The 23376-nt window shown below is 39.4% G+C and overlaps 1 protein-coding gene across 1 annotated transcript in view; it reads left to right on the top strand.

The window, feature by feature from the left end:
- The window catches only part of EGF (epidermal growth factor), a 187983-nt gene that overhangs the window by 93286 nt on the left and 71321 nt on the right, over positions 1-23376 (top strand). The window contains exons 6-8 of the mRNA XM_075860522.1: positions 9837-9959; positions 15342-15464; positions 23015-23137. Coding sequence (XP_075716637.1) covers positions 9837-9959; positions 15342-15464; positions 23015-23137 — 369 coding nt within the window. The remainder of the gene's footprint in view (positions 1-9836; positions 9960-15341; positions 15465-23014; positions 23138-23376) is intronic.

Genomic DNA, 23376 nt, shown 5'->3' with positions numbered 1-23376 from the left:
CTTCTTGCGTACCATACGGTCAAGCTGCTCCCACAACAGCTCTATGGGGTTGAGATCTGGTGACTGCGCTGGCCACTCCATTACAGATAGAATACCAGCTTCCTGCTTCTTCCCTAAATAGTTCTTGCATAATTTGGAGGTGTGCTTTGAGTCATTGTCCTGTTGTAGGATGAAATTGGCTCCAATCAAGCGCTGTCCACAGGGTATGGCATAGCGTTGCAAAATGGAGTGATAGCCTTCCTTATTCAAAATCCCTTTTACCTTGTACAAATCTCCCACTTTACCAGCACCAAAGCAACCCCAGACCATCACATTACCTCCACCATGCTTGAAAGATGCCGTCAGGCACTCTTCCAGCATCTTTTCAGTTGTTCTGCATCTCACAAATGTTCTTCTGTGTGATCCAAACATCTCAAGCTTCGATTCGTCTGTCCATAACACTTTATTCCAATCTTCCTCTGTCCAATGTCTGTGTGCTTTTGCCCATATTAATCTTTTCCTTTTATTAGCCAGTCTCAGATATGGCTTTTTCTTTGCCACTCTGCCCTGAAGGCCAGCATCCCGGAGTCGCCTCTTCACTGTAGACGTTGACACTGGCGTTTTCCGGGTACTATTTAATGAAGCTGCCAGTTGAGGACCTGTGAGGCGTCTATTTCTCAAACTAGAGACTCTAATGTACTTGTCTTGTTGCTCAGTTGTGCAGTGGGGCCTCCCACTTCTCTTTCTACTCTGGTTAGAGCCTGTTTGTGCTGTCCTCTGAAGGGAGTAGTACACACCGTTGTAGGAAATCTTCAGTTTCTTGGCAATTTCTCGCATGGAATAGCCTTCATTTCTAAGAACAAGAATAGACTGTCGAGTTTCACATGAAAGCTCTCTTTTTCTAGCCATTTTGAAAGCTTAATCGAACCCACAAATGTAATGCTCCAGATTCTCAACTAGCTCAAAGGAAGGTCAGTTTTATAGCTCCTCTAAACAGCAAAACAGCGGTGATAACATAATTGCACAAGGGTTTTCAAGTGTTTTCTAATCATCCATTAGCCTTCTAACACAGTTAGCAAACACAATGTACCATTAGAACACTGGAGTGATGGTTGCTGGAAATCGGCCTCTATACAACTACGTAGATATTGCATTTAAAAACCAGACGTTTGCAGCTAGAATAGTCATTTAGCACATTAACATTGTAGAGTGTATTTTTGATTAATTTAATGTTACCTTCATTGAAAAAAACTGTGCTTTTCTTTAAAAAATAAGGAAATTTCGAAGTGACCCTAAACTTTTGAACGGTAGTGTATGTACTGAGCTTTGTTCTGGTGCTGTATATATGTACTGAGCTTTGTTCTGGTGCTGTATATATGTACTGAGTTTGGTTCTGGGGCTGTATTTACGGTTAGGTCCAGAAGTATTTGGACAGTGACACAATTTTCATGATTTGGGCTCTGCATGCCACCACATTGGATTTGAAATGAAACAACTGAAATGCAATTGAAGTGTAGACTTTCAGGTTTAATTCAAGGACTTGAACAAAAATATCCTGTGAAACGTTTAGGAATTGCAACCATTTTTCTACACAGCCTCCTCATTTCAGGGGCTCAAAAGTAATTGGACAAATTAACATTACCATAAATAAAATGTTTTTTTTAATACTTTGTTGAGAATCCTTTGCAGGCAATGACTGCCTGAAGTCTGGAACCCATGGACATCACCAAACGCTGTGCAGCCAATGACTGCCTGAAGTCTGGAACCCATGGACATCACGAAACTCTGGGTTTTCTCCTTTGTAATGCTTTGCCAGGCCTTTACTGCAGATGTCTTCAGTTGTTGCTTGTTTGTGGGTCTTTCTGCCTTAAGTTTTGTCTTAAAGGAATAGTGTCGCCCCCAAAAAATTTTTTATATCAGTTTGAGGTTAGTGTTTTATAAAAAACTTTTGTATTTATTTGTGTGTTTGTGTGTTACTTTTTTTTATTTTTTCACTTTTTCTTCCCTATGGGGGCTGCCATTTTTTACTCCATTTCTGTATGTGTCGATTAACGACACGTACAGACATGGAGTACGGCAGCCCCAGTCCCATAGTGAATGCGAACGGGGCCCGTTGCATCCACTATGGTGTACGCCGTCTGTGTCGGAACGGCGCATGCGCCGCTCCCACACAGTCCAAGTTGAACTGAGCGCCGTTCGGCGCCATTTTCCTGTAGACCGGAAGTCACGGCCGGACAGTAAGATTACTACTTCCGGTCGCGGCTTCCGGACTTGTGCACTTGGAGAAGGGATTTTCCTTCACCATGGAAAGGATTCTGCAATCATCCACCACTGTTTTCTATCGTGGATGTCCAGGCCTTTTGGAGTTCACGAGATCACCAGTGCGCTCTTTTTTTTTCCAAGAATGTACCAAACTGTCGATTTGGACACTCCTAACATTTGTGCTATCTCTCTGATGAATTTCTTCATTTTTTTTCAGCCTAACGATGGTCTGTTTCACTTGCGTTGAGAGCTCCTTTGACCTCATGTTGTGGGTTCACAGCAACAGCTTCCAATTTCAAATGCCACACCTGGAATCAACTCCAGACCTTTTACCTGCATAATTGATGATGGATTAATGAGGCAATAGTCCATGCAGCCCATTAAATAGCTTTTGAGATAATTGTCCAATTACCTTTGGTACCTTGAAGAAGAGGCAGCTACATATTAAAGAGCTGTAATTCCTAAACCTTTCCTCAAATCAGTATGTGAATACCCTCAAATTAAAACTGAGAGTCTGCACTTTAAGCCCATATTGATTATATAACTGTATATTCAATATGTTTTGGTAAACAGCTAAAATACCAAAACTTGTGTCACTGTCCAAATAATTCTGGACCTAACTGTATGTACTGAGTTTGGTTCTGGAGCTGTATTTATGTACTGAGCTTTGTTCTGGTGCAGTATATATGTACTGAGCTTTGTTCTGGTGCTGTATTTATATACTGAGCTTGGTTCTGGTGTTATATGTATGTACTGAGCTTGGTTCTGATGTTATATTTATGTACTGAACTTGGTTCTGGTGCTGTATTTATGTACTGAGCCTTGTTCTGGTGCCTTATATATGTCAGAGCTTTGTTCTAGTGCTGTATTTATGTAATGAGCTTCCTTCTGGCGCTTTATTTGTGTACTGAGCTTGGTTCTGGTACTGTATACACGTCAGAGTTTGGTTCTGGTGCTTATTATGTAGGACATATTTTTAATAACAAAATTTCAGGGCAGATGGAATTGTTGTGATTCATTGTCTATTTAACCCCTTAATGACCGGGCCTCTTTGTACCTTAATGACCAAGCCAGATTTGTCAAATCTGGTATGTCTGACTTTATCAGAGAATAACTCTGTGAAAGTTTTGAATATCCAAGTAATTCTGACATTGTTTTTTCGTCACATGTTGTACTTTATTTTAGTGGTAAAAGTAGACTGATACGATTTGCGGAAATTAATTAAAAAATAGAAAAATTGAAGAAATTTTGTAAAAATTACCATTTTCCCCTATTTTTAACTGCAATATGTCACATATGTACACACATACTGTACAATTTTTTTAATTAAATATATATTTCTATCTCTTTACTCCATTTTGGCAGCACTTTTGAAAAAATAAAATAAATTTTCAGCAATTTAGAAGACTTACAAATTGAATAATAATTTTATAAATTTTGAAGTACATTTTGTTTTCCGGCACCAAGCCAGGTTTTCAGAGGCTCATAGGTCTCAGAGTGATGGAAACCCCCACAAATGACCCCATTTAGAAAACTAGACCCCTTAAGGTATTTACCTAAGGGTATAGTAAGTATTTTGACCCCACAGTTTTTTGCTAAATTTAATACATAGCAGGTGAAAAAAAAAAAATTCACTTTTTTCAGAAAAGTATCAGTTTGAAGACCAATTTCTTTGTAAAGCGACCATGAGAATGAAGAAACACACCACAAAATCTATCACCCTGTTTCTCCTGTTTTCAAAAATACCAACATTGTGGCCCTAATGCGCTGCCTGGACACACGGCAGGACCCAAAATGAAGGGAGCACCCGGAGGCTTTCAGGACTCATATTTTGCTTGAAAATGTTTTAGGCCCCACTGTACATTTGGAGAGGCTTTGAGCTGCCAAAACGATAGAAACTCCCCATAAACGACCCCATTTAGAAAACTAGACCCCATAAGGTATTTATTTAGGGGTATAGTAATTATTTTGACCCCACAGTTCTTTGCTAAATTTAATGCATAGCAGGTGAAAAAAATAATAATTTCACTTTTTTCATAAAAGTATTTGTTTGAAGACCGATTTCTTTGTAAAGCGACCATGAAAATGAAGAAACACACCCCAAAATCTATCACCCTCTTTCTCCTGTTTTCAAAAATACCCACATTGTGGCCTTAATGCGTTGTTTGGACACACGGCAGGGCCCCAAAGGAAGGGAACACCCGGAGGCTTTCAGGACTCATATTTTGCTTGAAAATGTTTTAGGCCCCAATGTACATTTGGAGAAGCTTTGAGCTGCCAGAATGATAGAAATTCCCCATAAACGACCCCATTTCGAAAACTAGACCCCTTAAGGTATTTATCTAGGGGTATAGTTAGCATTTTGACCACACAGGTTTTTCGCTAAATATATTGAAATTAGTCTGTAAGAATTAAAATGTACTTTTTTTCTGAAACAACATAGAAATTTTTATTATTTACAAGGAATAACGAAGAAAATGCACCCCAACATTTGTAAAGCAATGTCTCCCGATTACGACAATACCCCATATGTGGTAATAAACTGCTGTTTGGACCCACAGCAGGGCTCAGAAGGGAAGGAGCGCAATTTGGATTTATGATTTTGCTGGAATGGTTTTCGGTGCCATGTCGCATTTGCAATGCACTGGAGGGACCAAAACAGTGGAAACCCACCAAAAGTGACCCCATTTTGGAAAAACCTTCAAGGTATTTTTCTAGGGGTATAGTGAGCATTTACACCCCACGGGTCTTTTGCAGAGTTTATTAGAATTAGGGCGCGAAAATTAATATCAAAATTTTTTCCACTAAAATGTTGAATTTTCACAGGGGATAAAGGAGGAAAAAAACAACCATTTTTTTATAAAGCAATTTCTCCCGAGTACAGAAATACCCAACATGTTGTCATATACGTTTTTTCATTAGAAATGAATTAACCCTTTCAGGACTGATCCATTTTTTGCTTTCATATTTTAGATTTTCACTCCCCGCTTTCCAAGAGCCATAACTTTTTTATTTTTCCATCAATAGAGTGGTGTGAAGGCTTATTTGTTGCGGGACAATCTGTAGTTTTCATTGGTACCATTTTGGGGTACATGCGATTTTTTTTGATCACTTTTTATTCAATTTTTTTGCAATCCTGAGCAAAAAACAGGAATTCTGACACCGTTTTTTTAGGTTTTTTTTTTGCGGCGCTCACCGTACGCAATAAATGACATTTTTAATTTATTCTGCGGGTTGGTACGATTACGGCGATACCAGATGTATATAGGTTTGGTCCTTTTTTTTAGCGTTTGCGCAATAAAATGACTTATTTATAAAAAAAAAAATTTCTGTGTCACCATATTCTGAGAGCCATAATTTTTTAATTTTTTAGTCAAAAAAGCTGTGTAAGGGCTTGTTTTTTGCGGGACGGATAGAAGTTTTTATTGGTACTATTTTCGGGTACATGCAACTTTTTGATCACTTTTTATTCTTTATTTAGGGAGCGGTGGTGACCCGAAAAATTGCGATTCTGTCGTAGTTTTTTATTGATTTTTTTTGGGGTGTTCATCGTGCGGGAAAAATAACATTATAGTTTTATAGTTGGGTTCGTTATGAACGCGGTGATACCAGATATGTGTACTTTTTTAACGTGTTCATTTTTTTTCTATAATAAAAGTCTTATTATAGGAAAAAAAGCATTTAGTGTTTATAGAACTTATAACTTTTATTTTTACACTTTTTTTAAAACATTTTTATTACTTTTTTTTACTTTTTTAACTTGTCCCACTAGGGGACACTTAGTCTTGCAGCTTTGATCGCTGCTAGAGTACATTACACTACACACGTAGTGTAATGTACTCTAACTGTCATTGTGACGTGACTGTCACACTGACAGGAAGCAGAGGAGGAACGGCCGGAGGCTGTTCCTCCGAGGCTTCCGTGCATGGCAACCCGGAGGTCATTATCTGACCTCCGATTGCCGTGACAAGCATCGGTAGCCCCCACGATCACTTCGTGGGGGCTGCTGATGTGCTTCAAACCACTTAAATGCGGCGACGGCAATCCGTCGCCGCACTTAAGGGGTTAACTGCCAAAATCAGCGGCGATGGTCCGCTGTCCGGCAAGACTTATGTCTCAGCTGTCGGGGACAGCTGTCAGCGCGGGTCTGTCACTCTGTGTTTACACAGAGTGACAGTTTGAAATGCGGACGAAAATGTACGTCATGGTGCGGGAACTAGCAGCCGACCATGACGTACATTTTCGTCCTTGGTCGTTAAGGGGTTAAAGGACAGGTGTAGGGAAAAAAAAATGTTTTATATAAATTTGCTTTTTGTGTGTTATTAAAATAAATTTTATTTATTTGTGTTTTTGTGTTTTACTTTTTTCTTTTTTCTTACTTTTACTTCACTATGGGGGTTGCCATTTTTATTTAATCTCTGTATGTGTCGATTAACGACACATACAGAGATGGAATACGGCACATACATCCCCATAGAGAATGCGAACGGGAGCCATTCCATTCACTATAGTGTACGCCGTCTATGTGGGAACAGTGCATGCGCCGCTCCCACACAGTCCAAAAGGAAGGTCTTCGGCCAAGCGACATCCGGCGCCATTTTCATGTGGACCGGAAGCCGCGGCCGGACAGTAAGATGACTACTTCCGGTCGAGGCTTCCGTCCATATGTTCAGAAGCAAGGACTAGGAGCGAACGGAGCAGACGGAGCGAACGGAGTGGAGGCAGCGGCAGGAGCAGGTAAGTTATGTTTGTGTATGTTCATGTTATACTGTGTGATTACACTGTATCTAATCCTCCTACACTGTGCATTCGCTCAAAAAATGGCAGCACACAGTGTAGGAGGTTTGAACATTCAACCCCTTCCTTTCTCCTGGCACCAGCCAGGATAAAGGAGGGGGCATTGTGTGTACACACTAGAGCGTGTGTGTCTACAACAAATTTTCAGCATAAAGCAATGAGGGAATTGCTCCCTCTAGTGACCAGCACATGGAAATGTTATAAATTAGAATCTAATTTGTAATATTTCCTGACTTGTGAAAAAATGTAAAAAATTAGAACAATGTGTAATCATTTATTGACTAACAGTTTAACTAACAGTTTAATGGGAACCTGTCAGGTAGTTTTAACCCCTTGAACTGCCACCATGCGGTAATACATGACCTGACAATATTTCCAAACATTCCCCTGTATGTTTTTTTCAGATCCAGCAAAATCTATAAAATCAACTTTTAAAAACAGAGCACGCTATATGCTAATTATTCTTTAAAGGGTCATGCGGCGGTGCAGCTATCCTGAAGAGTCACATAGTCCTGACTCCAAACCCATCTTTCCATGCTTGATTGACATCTTCCTGGCTGTTCTACATCACTACCAGTCTCCTCCAGCTTTCTCGGATGTGCCATTGTCTTGTACTCCATTGGCAGGCACCATGCAGCGAGATGTACTCTGCAACGGCGCATCCGCATGAGTTGGAGGAGGCTGGTAGTGATGTAGAACAGTCAGGAGGATGTCAATCAAGATCTGGGGGCGCCATTTGAATTTTCGCCTCAGACAGCAGAAAATCTAGAATCGGCCCTGCTACTACTGCTACTGCTTGCACATAGAGTACAGCGGGGCTGGTCAAATAACTAAGAGTCGTATCGTCATCAAAAAAGACTGTGCAACTAGACTTCCTGTCTCCGGGTAGCGCTTTAAAAATCTATGAAAATCACAGAATCAGCGCGGTGGGGGACCAGAATGTATATTAGCGAGTGTACTTACATACTGCATTGAGTACACTGCTAATAATTTTTGGTCCTACAAAACCCATTTAAACCTGGTCTCCTATATATATATATATATATATATATATATATATATATATATATATATATGTATATATATATACATACTGTATATATATACAGGGTGGGCCATTTATATGGATACACCTAAATAAAATGGGAATGGTTGAGCACACCATTGTTTTTCTTGTGAAATTGTCGATAAGTTTGATGTGTCACATGACCTTCTTCCCATTGAAAAAACTAAAGTTGGATACAAAATAGCCGACTTCAAAATGGCCGCCATGGTCAACACCCAGCTTGAAAAGTTTCCCCCCTCCCATATACTAATGGGCCACAAACAGGACGTTAATATCACCAACCATTCCCATTTTATTTAGGTGTATCCATATAAATGGACCACCCTGTGTATATATATATATATATATATATATATATATATATATATATATATATATATATATATATATATATATACACAGTGAAGGAAATAAGAACCAAAAGTAAGACGCTGGGTGAGAAGGAGACAACTGTTGGTGCAATAGTAAGAAAATGGAAGACATACAAAATAACTGTCAATCGACATCGATCTGGGGCTCCATGCAAAATCTCATCGTGGGGTATCCTTGATCCTGAGGAAGGTGAGAGCTCAGCCGAAAACTACACGGGGGGAACTTGTTAATGATCTCAAGGCAGCTGGGACCACAGTCACCAAGAAAACCATTGGTAACACATTACGCCGTAATGGATTAAAATCCTGCAGTGCCCGCAAGGTCCCCCTGCTCAAGAAGGCACATGTACAGGCCCGTCTGAAGTTTGCAAATGAACATCTGGATGATTCTGAGAGTGATTGGGAGAAGGTGCTGTGGTCAGATGAGACTAAAATTGAGCTCTTTGGCATTAACTCAACTCGCCGTTTTTGGAGGAAGAGAAATGCTGCCTATGACCCAAAGAACACCGTCCCCACTGTCAAGCATGGAGGTGGAAACATTATGTTTTGGGGGTGTTTCTCTTGTAAGGGCACAGGACTACTTCACCGCATCAATGGGAGAATGGATGGAGCCATGTACCGTCAAATCCTGAGTGACAACCTCCTTCCCTCCACTAGGACATCAAATGGCTCGTGGCTGGGTCTTCCAGCACGACAATTACCCGAAACATACAGCCAAGGCAACAAAGGAGTGGCTCAAAAAGAAGCACATTAAGGTCATGGAGTGGCTTAGCCAGTCTCCAGACCTTAATCCCATCGAAAACTTATGGAGGGAGCTGAAGATCCGAGTTGCCAAGCGACAGCCTCGAAATCTTAATGATTTACAGATGATCTGCAAAGAGGAGTGGGCCAAAATTCCATCTAACATGTGTGCAAACCTCATCAACTACTGAAAATGTCTGACTGCTGTGCTTGCCAACAAGGGTTTTGCCACCAAGTATTAAGTCCTGTTTGCCAAAGGGATCAAATACTTATTTCTCTGTGCACAATGCAAAAAAATATATATAATTTTGACAATGTGATTTTTTTTTTTATATATAATCTATCTCTCACTGGTAAAATTAACCTAGCCTAAAAATTCTAGACTGTTCATGTCTTTGACAGTGGGCAAACTTACAAAATCAGCAAGGGATCAAATACTTATTTCCTTCACTGTATATATATATATATATATATATATTTATTTATCAATGTAGTATATAATAGTAATAGTGCATATATATGTCAATGTAAAAAAAAATAAAATACAATACTCAGCATTATATTATTCCAGAGACAGAAGCATGCACACTGAACTATGCCAATTCATTCTATCATTCCAGGGTCAGAGGTGTGCGCCGTGTTGAATGACCATTGTACAGAGAAATGCCAGATCAGCGATATGAGCCGGCAGTGCAGGTGTAAGGAAGGTTTTCAACTTTCTTATGATGGTAAATACTGTGAAGGTGAGATGTCCCATGTTGATATTAAAATACTGAATGACTGCAAGGTTATAATTATTCACATCGGATACTAAGCTTCAGAAGGGGACTGAACAGAAGAAACTCTGCATGACAGCAATAAAACTAGGTAATTATAGTAGTGAATAATTATAAATCATATATAATAACTATTTGTTATGACCTATATTTCCATATTAATTATCAATATATATATAGGATAGGATATGTTAGTAGTCATAGCAGCAGGAGTATGAGGAGTTCTTGAAGGTAGAGGAAAATTGGAATAATGATGGTGGCAATGTGGGCTTGGGGAAGTTTTACCCAGCCCGTTGGTTAAATTCCTGTGGGCCCGAACCTCAGGAAGGGGGCAGGTCTGGAAGATAGTGGGTCCTCAGGCTAGGTGCATTACGGCTGAGGGCAAAGACCATAGGCATGTTAATGCAATTTCAGGAAGTGTGAATGCCTTCAAGGACTCCTCATCATTAAAGCAAAGTGGTTATAATGTTAATTATAATGTGAATGATAAAGTTATTCTAATATTATTTTTAATGTTATTTATAATAATATTTATGGTATTTTTATATATGTGAATTGTTGTATATAAAATGTGTTTCATAAATTGGCTGCTGTGGCCTTTCCAGTAAAGACTGTGTTTTTTATTGGTAAGTAGGAGTATGGTGAGAGGTTCACGGTAGGAATCTACTATCCTTAAGTCATATAAACAGGAGAAACCATAGTATGAATTCCTGATGAGTTATATACAACTACAACTGTTAAGTAATAAAACTAAAGCAGGTAAAAGTCTACATCAACCAATGAGGCTGGAATCACACGCACAGTGAAACCATGTTACAGAAAAAAGTAGTAAAACTTCAACTTCCAATGTAAGGCCTTATTCACACGGATGTGTCCGTTTTGCGCGCGCAAAAAACGCTGCGTTTTGCGCGCGCAAAAGGTCCGTGTGGCATCAGTATATGGTGCGCGGCTGCGTGATTTTCACGCAGCTGGCATCATTATGACACTCTGGTTTTATGTTTACAAACAGAAAAGCACGTGGTGCTTTTCTGTTTGCATTCATTTCTTTTACTACTGTTACGCGAATCACGCGCGGCACTCGGAAGTGCTTCCGTGTGCCGAGCACGATTTGCACGCACCCATTGACTTCAATGGGTGCGTGCAGCGTGAAATACGGGCAAATATAGGACATGTCATGAGTTTCACGCAGCGCACATACGCTGCGTGAAATTCACTGACAGTCTGAGCGGCCACATGTATTAACATAGGTCTGTGCGACGCGCGTAGCACGGACGTAAAACACGTTCATGTGAATAAGGCCTAAAAGTACGAGTGGTTTTTGAAATGATAGTAGTGAATTTATTTATTTTTTTCAGAATCACAAAACACAAATGTCCCAAAATTTTTAAACACATGTAATGATACACATACAGTTGCTTTTTAGCTTTGAGTTTTATTGAAAAACTGGCAGCAAAAAAACTATGAATGTCAAAAAGGCATAGCACACCACCTGCATGGTATGAATGGGGATTCAGAAATGTGTTCCTATATATATATATATATATATAAGCTAGTAAAGTAAAAGCAGCACCGTTCTTCCAGTGTGGGGTGCAAGTCCCTGTTCAGACACACGACCAGTGTCACAAATCCACAGACAAATCCAATACACAGGTCAGCACTCCAAGGTAAAGTGTAAAATAAGGATCCTTTATTCACCACAAGCGCAACGTTTCAGCCCTGCTCAATGGGGCCTTTCTCATCGCTTGAGAAAGGCCCCATTGAGCAGGGCTGAAACGTTGCGCTTGTGGTGAATAAAGGATCCTTATTTTACACTTTACCTTGGAGTGCTGACCTGTGTATTGGATTTGTCTATATATATATATATATAGATATATATACAACGAAGAAAAACAGCAGCACTCACTTTAGGAAGGAATTGTATATATATCTGGGTGCCCAGCAAGTAGTCCCGATCCTTGGACTAAGTACAGATATAGATAAAGAAAATCTTGCAGCACTCCACATGCTTGAGAAAGGTCCTATTGTAGGACAGAAACGTTGCACCTTTGCTTGATGTGGACTGAATAAACTTCACGATTTTGCTTATTGGAGTGCTGCAAGATTTTCTTTATCTATATAGATATATATACATATATATATATATATATATATATATATATATATATATATATGTATATATATATATATATATATATATATATATATATATACACACATACACCATGTTCCAAATTATTGTGCACATTGGATTTAAGGGTCATAAACATTTAATTATTAGTTTTTCAATGAAACTCATGGATGGTATTGTGTCTTAGGGCTCTTTGGATCATTGTAATCAATCTCAGACACCTGTGATAATTAGTTTGCCAGGTGTGCGCAATCAAAGGAAAACTACTTAAGAAGGACGTTCCACATTATTAAGCAGGCCACAGGTTTCAAGCAATATGGGAAAGAAAAAGGATCTCTCTGCTGCAGAAATGCGTGAAATAGTGCAATACCTTGGACAAGGTATGAAAACATTGGATATTTCAAGAAAACTTAAGCGTGATCATCATACTGTGAAAAGATTTGTGGCTGATTCAGAGCACAGACGGGTTCGTTCAGATAAAGGCATAATGAGGAAGGTTTCTGCCAGACAAATTAATAGGATTAGGAGAGCAGCTGCTAAAATGCCATTGCAAAGCAGCAAACAGGTATTTGAAGCCGCTGGTGCCACTGGAGTCCCGCGAACCTCAAGGTGTAGGATCCTCCAGAGGTTGCAAGTGTGCATAAAGCTATTATTCGGGCACCCCTAAACAATACTCACAAGCAGAAACGGTTGCAGTGGGCTCAGAAATACATGAAGACTAATTTTCAAACCGTGTTGTTTATTGATGAGTGCCGTGCAACCCTGGATAGTCCAGATGGATGGAGTAGTGGATCGTTGGTGAATGGCCACCATGAGCCAACAAGGCTGCGACGTCAGCAAGGAGATGGCGGAGTCATGTTTTGGGCTTGAATCATGGGGAGAGAGCTGGTAGGCCCCTTTAGGGTCCCTGACGGTGTGAAAATTACCTCTGCAAAGTACGTAGAGTTTGTCTGACCACTTTCTTCCGTGGTACAAAAAGAAGAACCGTGCCCAATGTAAGGCCTTATTCACACGGATGTGTCCGTTTTGCGCGCGCAAAAAACGCTGCGTTTTGCGCGCGCAAAAGGTCCATGCTTGAGAAAGGTCCTATTGTAGGACAGAAACGTTGCACCTTTGCTTGATGTGGACTGAATAAACTTCACGATTTTGCTTATTGGAGTGCTGCAAGATTTTCTTTATCTATATAGATATATATACATATATATATATATATATATATATATATGTATATATATATATATATATATATATATATATATATATATATATACACACATACACCATGTTCCAAATTATTGTGCACATTGGATTTAAGGGTCATAAACATTTAATTATTAGTTTTTCAATGAAACTCATGGATGGTATTGTGTCTTAGGGCTCTTTGGATCATTGTAATCAATCTCAGACACCTGTGATAATTAGTTTGCCAGGTGTGCGCAATCAAAGGAAAACTACTTAAGAAGGACGTTCCACATTATTAAGCAGGCCACAGGTTTCAAGCAATATGGGAAAGAAAAAGGATCTCTCTGCTGCAGAAATGCGTGAAATAGTGCAATACCTTGGACAAGGTATGAAAACATTGGATATTTCAAGAAAACTTAAGCGTGATCATCGTACTGTGAAAAGATTTGTGGCTGATTCAGAGCACAGACGGGTTCGTTCAGATAAAGGCATAATGAGGAAGGTTTCTGCCAGACAAATTAATAGGATTAGGAGAGCAGCTGCTAAAATGCCATTGCAAAGCAGCAAACAGGTATTTGAAGCCGCTGGTGCCACTGGAGTCCCGCGAACCTCAAGGTGTAGGATCCTCCAGAGGTTGCAAGTGTGCATAAAGCTATTATTCGGGCACCCCTAAACAATACTCACAAGCAGAAACGGTTGCAGTGGGCTCAGAAATACATGAAGACTAATTTTCAAAGCGTGTTGTTTATTGATGAGTGCCGTGCAACCCTGGATAGTCCAGATGGATGGAGTAGTGGATCGTTGGTGAATGGCCACCATGAGCCAACAAGGCTGCGACGTCAGCAAGGAGGTGGCGGAGTCATGTTTTGGGCTTGAATCATGGGGAGAGAGCTGGTAGGCCCCTTTAGGGTCCCTGACGGTGTGAAAATGACCTCTGCAAAGTACGTAGAGTTTGTCTGACCACTTTCTTCCGTGGTACAAAAAGAAGAACCGTGCCCTCCGTAGCAAAATTATCTTCATGCATGACAATGCACCATCTCATGCTGCAAAGAATACCTCTGTGTCATTGGCTGCTATGGGCATAAAAGGAGAGAAACTCATGGTGTGGCCCCCATGTTCCCCTGACCTCAACCCTATTGAGAACCTTTGGAGCATCCTCAAGCAAAATAACTATGAGGGTGGGTGACAGTTCACATCAAAACAGAAGCTCTGGGAGGCTATTCTGACATCCTGCAAAGATATTAAAGCAGAAACTGTCCAAATACTCACAAATCCAATGGATGCAAGAATTGTGAAGGTGATATCAAAGAAGGGGTCCTATGTTAACATGTAACTTGTCCTGTTAAGTTTTTTTTTATTGAAAGAGCTTTTGATTTCTGTAAATATGACCTCCTGATGCTGCAAATTCAACAAATTACCATTTTAGTTCTCTTTACAACCTTTAAAATGTTTTGATCTCTGTTGTGCATAATAATTTGAAACAGTGGATTTAGAGTTTTTTACTTCTAAAAAAAAAATCTGTTATCATTAGGAGATTTGTTCAATAAAATTCGCATTATACTCCAGCGGTTGATGGATTGAAGATTATACTGACTGTCATTTGCATCGACTATTTAGGAAAATCAGCGAAAAATAACAATTGCATAATAATTTGGAACGCGGTGTATATGTGTGTGTATATGTAAGGCACCTTGTGGTGCTACCGAAAACACATGGTTTTATACTATTGTACACTTCAGCAATGAAAGCAGGTGTCTGGTTGTATGTTAAGACTTCTGTATCATACGGTAATTCCAGTCTTCTAGAAAAGATGAAGTATGTGCAATACTACTACAGAGGGGAACAGACCCAGCTGTTCAGCTATAAATGTTTACCGGATGAGGTTAAAGGTGGTCTTGTAGACCTTCACATTCAGGCAAACTTAAACATATTTAGAATGGAAAGAAAACCAACTAGACAGAATGTTTTCTTTAGATTTCTTGGACTGAAGTACAGGTATGTAATCAAAGCTGCTCACGTTTAATGTTCTCTGTCATCAGATATTAATGAATGCGCCTTATGGACTCATGGCTGCACTCTTGGCTGTGAAAATCTCCCAGGCTCCTATTATTGTAGCTGTCCCAGAGGTTATGCCCTTCTCCCAGATAACAAGTCATGCCATGGTAAGTAGGGCACAGCTAATATTTTTTGCTATATATTATATTAACATTATTCAGGGTGCACATACAGTGAAGGAAATAAGTATTTCATCCCTTGCTGATTTTGTAAGTTTGCCCACTGTCAAAGACATGAACAGTCTAGAATTTTTAGGCTAGGTTAATTTTACCAGTGAGAGATAGATTATATTTAAAAAAAACACAGAAAATCACATTGTCAAAATTATATATATTTATTTGCATTGTGCACAGAGAAATAAGTATTTGATCCCCTACCAACCATTAAGAGTTCAGCCTCCTCCAGACCAGTTACACGCTCCAAATCAACTTGGTGCCTGCATTAAAGACAGCTGTCTTAAATGGTCACCTGTATAAAAGACTCCTGTCCACAGACTCAATTAATCAGTCTGACTCTAACCTCTACAACATGGGCAAGACCAAAGAGCTTTCTAAGGATGTCAGGGACAAGATCATAGACCTGCACAAGGCTGGAATGGGCTACAGAACCAAAAGTAAGATGCTGGGTGAGAAGGAGACAACTGTTGGTGCAATAGTAAGAAAATGGAAGACATACAAAATGACTGTCAATCGACATCGATCTGGGGCTCCATACAAAATCTCACCTCGTGGGGTATCCTTGATCCTGAGGAAGGTGAGAGCTCAGCCGAAAACTACACGGGGGGAACTTGTTAATGATTTCAAGGCAGCTGGGACCACAGTCACCAAGAAAACCATTGGTAACACATTACGCCGTAATGGATTAAAATCCTGCAGTGCCCGCAAGGTCCCCCTGCTCAAGAAGGCACATATACAGGCCCGTCGAAGTTTGCAAATGAACATCTGGATGATTCTGAGAGTGATTGGGAGAAGGTGCTGTGGTCAGATGAGACTAAAATTGAGCTCTTTGGCATTAACTCAACTCGCCGTGTTTGGAGGAAGAGAAATGCTGCTAATGACCCAAAGAACACCGTCCCCACTGTCAAGCATGGAGGTGGAAACATTATGTTTTGGGGGTGTTTCTCTGCTAAGGGCACAGGACTACTTCACCGCATCAATGGGAGAATGGATGGAGCCATGTACCGTCAAATCCTGAGTGACAACCTCCTTCCCTCCACTAGGACATTAAAAATGGCTCGTGGCTGGGACTTCCAGCACAACAATGACCCGAAACATACAGCCAAGGCAACAAAAGAGTGGCTCAAAAAGAAGCACATTAAGGTCATGGAGTGGCCTAGCCAGTCTCCAGACCTTAATCCCATCGCAAACTTATGGAGGGAGCTGAAGATCCGAGTTGCCAAGCGACAGCCTCGAAATCTTAATGATTTACAGATGATCTGCAAAGAGGAGTGGGCCAAAATTCCATCTAACATGTGTGCAAACCTCATCATCAACTACAAAAAATGTCTGACTGCTGTGCTTGCCAACAAGGGTTTTGCCACCAAGTATTAAGTCTTGTTTGCCAAAGGGATCAAATACTTATTTCTCTGTGCAAAATGCAAATAAATATATATAATTTTGACAATGTGATTTTCTTTTTTTTTTTTTATATGTAATCTATCTCTCACTGGTAAAATTAACCTAGCCTAAAAATTCTAGACTGTTCATGTCTTTGACAGTGGGCAAACTTACAAAATCAGCAAGGGATCAAATACTTATTTCCTTCACTGTACAGCTACAGTGCCTCCACAACATGTCCCCATAACATTGCCAACTATAGTAAGAGAACTAAAAACAGACCTCCATATGAGTACCAAAAAGAGACCCCATTATAGAGCAAGCCACATTGCCTCCCCCATACAGTTCCAGTCAAAAAGCCCCCATACAGTGCCAGACACAAAGCACACACAAAATGTGCCAGCCACAGAGCACCCATATAGTGGCAGTCACAGCGCACCCACAAACTGCCAGCCACAGCCACACCGTACAAACAGGCTACTAATATATTTATTATCCTATCTATCTATCTATCTATCTATCTATCTATCTATCTATCTATCTATCTATCTATCTATCTATCTATCTATCTATCTATCTATCTATCTATCTATCTATCTATCTATCTATCTATCTCTATCTCTATCTCTCTCTCTCTCTCTCTCTCTCTCTCTCTCTATCTATCTTTAAAGGATAACTAAACATTCAACAACAAACTTCTGACATGTCATAGTGACATGTCAGAGGTTTTGATTGGTGGGGGTCCGAAGACTGTGACCCCCACCAATCGCTGCCGCTACATTTTAGCAATAGGTGGGGGTCTCAGTGCTCAGACCCCCAGCCCTCAAAACTTCTGACATGTCACTATGACATGTCAGAAGTTTGTTGAACATTTATTTAACCTTTAAAATAAAAATATAAAAAAATAAAAGTAAAAAAACATTTGACAATGATGATCAAGTTTAGGGTCACTTTCTACTAAAAATAAGAGGGTAAAAATATGTTGGATCCAACGTATGACGGACACCACCAGCGCCCGATGGATTGCATTGACTTGATAATGGGATCCCCCAGTTTTCGTTGTTTTGACGAGAAGAATAGCGCTGCATGCATCGCTATTCCTCCTATCAGATCCGATGGAATTTGCTATGGAGCCTCCAAATACATATGTGAACAGCGCCTGAGCCCCATTATTCAGATTACAATGATTATTTGTATAAGGTACAAGGCGTAATACTAGATTCTGATGACTGTGAATCTGTTTTTCTCATGGCCATAGTTATAGTCTGCCATTATTGCAGTCATTAATAAAATTGTTTAATGCTATCTGCAGCCTCATAGGAAACTGTGAGTTCTGTAAGATTATGAGTACTCTCACTGCAGTGGCTTCAAGCAATAAAAAGAATGACATATTACACATTTATGACGGCCATTATTCCGGTTTCTAGTTATTCGCTCCTTAACATACATTAGCAAAACAAAGTTCCTATGTAAAATTACAGATTTCCCGTAAACGCTGCTTTTATTGTTAGCTAATTGTTCTACAGCCCAATGAATTGCTCATTAATATAAGTTACTTTTGTTGTCTGTGTTTTACAGGCGTATTTAGGCAACCGTAATGTGTCAATTAAATGAGAATTCTAAATTACCGGATAAATATTCAACATACAATGGTATTAGCTCCAAGACACACATTTAATTATCCATTATTTTAAGCACCGGCTATTATATGAACTTACTTGGCATTAATAATTCTAGGACAAAAGATTCTTAACTAGGGAAGCGGCTTCTGTATTAAAATAACTGCATTTTACTACATTTTTTAGCGGGCTGTAAAATACTGGAAAATGCATTCATCAGCATTGGTGCGCTTAGACGTGCGACAGACACCCCTTGTGTAAAAATATTAAATATACCTTGTTTTAATAGCGCTTCTCCTGTATAGTGTAACTGCAGTGTAGTGTAAGTGATTGGGTTTCCCCAGGCTGCAAAATAGATACATAAAATATATAAACTTTTCAATATTTTTCCCAGTCAATATATGTCTTATGGAAATGCTTATAAAGATTCACCTGATTTACCAACCAGTATAATACAAATTATTATATTTATCCATTAAGGGGGTTGTACAGGCTTAGGAAAACATGGAAGATTTTAGTGCAGAAACAGCGCCACACATGTGTTGTTTCTGGTATTGCAGCTCTGCTCCATTGAAGTTAATGGCGCTGAGCTGCAATACCACACACAACCTGTGGCAGTGTTTTTGGAAGAAATCAGCCATGTTTTTCTAATCCTGTACAACCCTTCTAATCTTTTGAAATAGCATTAAAGGCTGTGTACAAATTTGTAATTTTTTTTTGTATTAAATTAATGCATTTAGTGTTTTTAAGCAACTTTTAAAAACACTTTAATTTAAAAAAATGTTTTACTAATTAAGATACAGCTTCTATATATCCTGTATACAGAGAAGCTGCATCGTTCTGTCACAGCTGATTCCGTCAGTTCAGCTGAAATAATGGCTCGGCTAAGAGCGGGTCCTGCGTGTCTCTGTCACATAGGATCCAACTAATATTGTTTACATCTGTTATGACCAAGCTGTATCTTAAAAAGTAAAAAAAAATATTAATAAAAATTATTTTGAAAGTTGCTTAAAAACACTAAATAAATTTATTTAATATTAATAATAATAAAAAAAGATTAAGGCCCTTTTACACTGGCAAATTAGCAAATGAGCATTCACAGAACGCTCGTTCTCGATCATTACCGTGTGTGAACACGCAAAGATCAGCCGATGAACGAGCAAACGGGAGATGTGCTGCTGAAATCATGGAAATGTATGGGGATGAACGATCGTAGTAACAATCGCTCGTCCACATGCATTGCTCCTTGTGGAGGTAGCAAACGAGCGCCGATGAACGAGCTGTGTCATTAATCGGTGCTCGTTTACACCCATTTCGGGCTATGTAAGAGGACCCTTACAAAGGTGTACATAGCCTTTTCAAGAGGATTGCAGACAAATCAAATGGCAGGACAAGCCATTTCAGTGCTTTCTGGAGAATTACCGCCAACTTTCTTGTAGTGTGCTCAGTGGTTTAGTGACTCTCATGCCCAGTGGTTTGGTTACTCCATCTTTGTGTTTGGGGAACCAGAGAATCTGTATCTTAAAGCTACAGCATACATGTAGTTTTACTATGCTTGCGAAGTTGAGAAAGGACCATTCAGCACTCTGCATAGGGATATATTGCAATTAAAGGGAAATAGGGATTCCATATGTAAATATTCGTTAGGGTAAAAATCCGCCACGGAACTATTCCTGCTGTCAGCAGGAAGATTCCTCCTCCCATTGACATGTGAATAATGAAATAATCAGTTAGCGAATGGGAGGCAGAATTTTACTGCGTAGTCCGCCGTAAAATTCCTCTGTGTGAACATACCCCAATATTTTTTAATACCTCACATCTAGGGATAAGGCATCAGGGGGAATTAGCAGAGGTTGTTTTCCACCTATAAATATATATATATATAAGACAAAAAATAGGCAGCACTCCGTTCAGGTAGAGAGCCTTTCTCCAGTGGAAGGAGCTGAAACGTTGCCACTGTTTATGGGACAATAAAAGTACCTTCTTTTTTCACCTCTACCTGAACGGAGTGCTGCCTATTTTTTGTCTTATATACCATTGGGATTGTGGTCTTATCCCGTTGGCTTGCACCCATAGCATACCGGTGCGGCTGGATCCATTTGTTTTTCTATATATATGATGGAAGCTTAAATTAAGCCCACACCCATTCTTTTTTATGCTAATTTCTTTATGAATCCAAGATAATAATGTTTTTGCCCTACTGTAGCTGTAATATCTTCCGGAAATCTTTAATACACGAGACAATCAGTTTAACCACAGATAAAGTGTCCTGCACTTCTTTGACGAGGCAGTCATATTACGTGTCGTCGTTTGACAGCTGTCAAACGACGACGCGTAAATTACAGGTCGTTGGCACAGTACGTCGGCAAACCCATTCAAATGAATGGGCAGATGTTTGCCGACGTATTGTAGCCCTATTTTCAGACGTAAAACTAGGCATAATACGCCTCGTTTACGTCTGAAAATAGGTCGTGTTAACACAGCCTATGAAAGAATGATCCTGTCTTTTGACATTGTGGTTGAAATTGTCAGGCTAGGATGACTTTTTTTTTTATAAACGTTGGAGATAAGAGAATAAGGCTGGGTTCACACGACCTATTTTCAGACGTAAACGAGGCGTATTATGCCTCGTTTTACGTCTGAAAATACGGCTCCAATACGTCGGCAAACATCTGCCCATTCATTTGCATGGGTTTGCCGACAAACTGTGTCGACGACCTGTCATTTACGCGTCGTCGTTTGACAGCTGTCAAACGACGACGCGTAAAATGACTGCCTCGTCAAAGAAGTGCAGGACACTTCTTTGCAACGTAATTTGAGCCGTTCTTCATTGAAGTCAAAAGCGTCTTTTCAGACGTAAAAGACACTTATCGTGTGCACATACCCTAACTGTACAATCATAACTCTGTTTACATCTGCGCCACAATTTTCGTTATTCTGTTCCATCAGAGGAACAGAGTAATGGAAAAGACAGCAGCACCACATCCATTGCACTACAGAAACCAACAACACCCGATGGGACCCTTTGACTTTAGTGGGTTCCTTCCTGATTTCTGTCATTTTGCTAGACAAAATAGTCCTGCATTGTGCGCTATTTTGTCTAGAAGAAATGATGGAAATTGCAACAGAGGCTCCTAATGGAGTCTCCAACACAGATGTGAACAGGGCCTTATATAAACAGCCAGCTTCTCTAATAAAAACACTAATACTCGCCACTTCTTTAATCATTTATTTGCCTGATTTTACGCCATGTGAATAGGTGCTATCTTGTGGCAAGTTAATATGTAACAATCACCAATAGGTCGTTGATGAGTGGCAGTATCAGGCCAATGGATCCTAATGAAGGATGGTTTTCAGAATGATTTGCATAAACTGTAACTGTAGGAGGTTTGTTTTTTTGGAACTACTTTATTAACTCATACATTAAAATGAATGAAAAGAAGAATTCTACAAGAATTAGTTCAGTTTTGAAAAAAAGATCAGGCCCTATAAGTTTTGCTGCCACATTATTTCCAAGTACTATATGGGCCACTTGGTCATCGCAGTGCATCCCCCTTATGTCTCTCTAGCACTCCACTAGTAATTGTGAGCCATGAAATTCATTAGCTTACATATAATCTAATAAACAGAAGGAAGCTGCTTTTCAGGTGGCAGTGGCCCCTTTATATACTGGACTGCTTTTCAGCTGCACATATGGGTGGTCCACCAGTTTCCCACCCTATGAGGAGTGCAAAACTGGGGAAGTTCATTAACGTATAGCTGAAACAGTTCCTCTGTCATGGAAATCATAGCCATGAGTTGCCAAACAGTAGATACCTTTGGCTGGGTTCACACATTGTGGTCAAAATGTGTTGTTGTTTTTTTTGCCGGGAATTGCAAGACAAAACTGCGTCATTTTGCAGAAAATTTCGGCAAAAATGCAAAAAACACACTGACCGCAACGTGTAAACATAGCCATACTGTAACAGCAAACAGAAAACAGAGCTTTACAATGTAAGATGAGAGAACGCATACAATCCCTTTGTGTTAACGTTTTTTTTTTTGTTTTTTTTTTACTAAATTGATTACATTTACGGATTGCTGAACCACGTATATCTAAATAATTGTGTCTCCTTATTAAAAATACAAAATAATTGCTGAAAAATAACTGAAACAGATATCCTGTAGCACTATAAAATTATTTAGAAAAAAGGCTAATACAGCTTCACGTTTAGCAGGGTATACCACTCTAGATATGCTCGCTCTTTATATTAAGCAAAACCATGCTGGTATCCTCCTGAGCCACATAGCCTTTACCTTCAGAAACTGCGAATTTCGGAATAACTGCTACTTTATAGACTTGTCAGTCATGGGGCTGGTATATATGTTTTTGTGCCAGTGTTTTTAATTTTTTTACTTGTGACTGAAATTTTTTATATAAAAGTGTTACAAAGCTTCTATACTATAAGACAAGTATCAGATATCTGTGTTTGAATCCATCAGATAAGACATTATGCTCACAGGACAACAAAAACTGTAGTCATGGCTGCCTGCAGACTGCTGGAGGAACTGTCTGTTTCTGTCCCGAAGGGTCTGTTCTTGCAAATGATGGCAAAACATGCAGAGGTACGGTATGAAGGAAATATGAGAAGTAGTGTATTTTATATTTTATATTTGTCTTAATGATTTGCTGTTGTTTTTCAGCATAAATGCCAGTTACTCAGAAATATATGTATATATATATATATATATATATACATATATATATATATATATATATATATATATATATATACTGTATTTATATATAGACCCTAAATTAGTCAGTTCTACGTAAATACTCATGGTGACTTCGATGCTCTTCC

This window comes from Rhinoderma darwinii, chromosome 1 (assembly GCF_050947455.1).
Source record: "Rhinoderma darwinii isolate aRhiDar2 chromosome 1, aRhiDar2.hap1, whole genome shotgun sequence".
NCBI classification, from domain to species: domain Eukaryota; kingdom Metazoa; phylum Chordata; class Amphibia; order Anura; family Rhinodermatidae; genus Rhinoderma; species Rhinoderma darwinii.
Note: the sequence above shows the minus strand (reverse complement) of the source record. Positions and strands in the feature narration are given on the sequence as shown.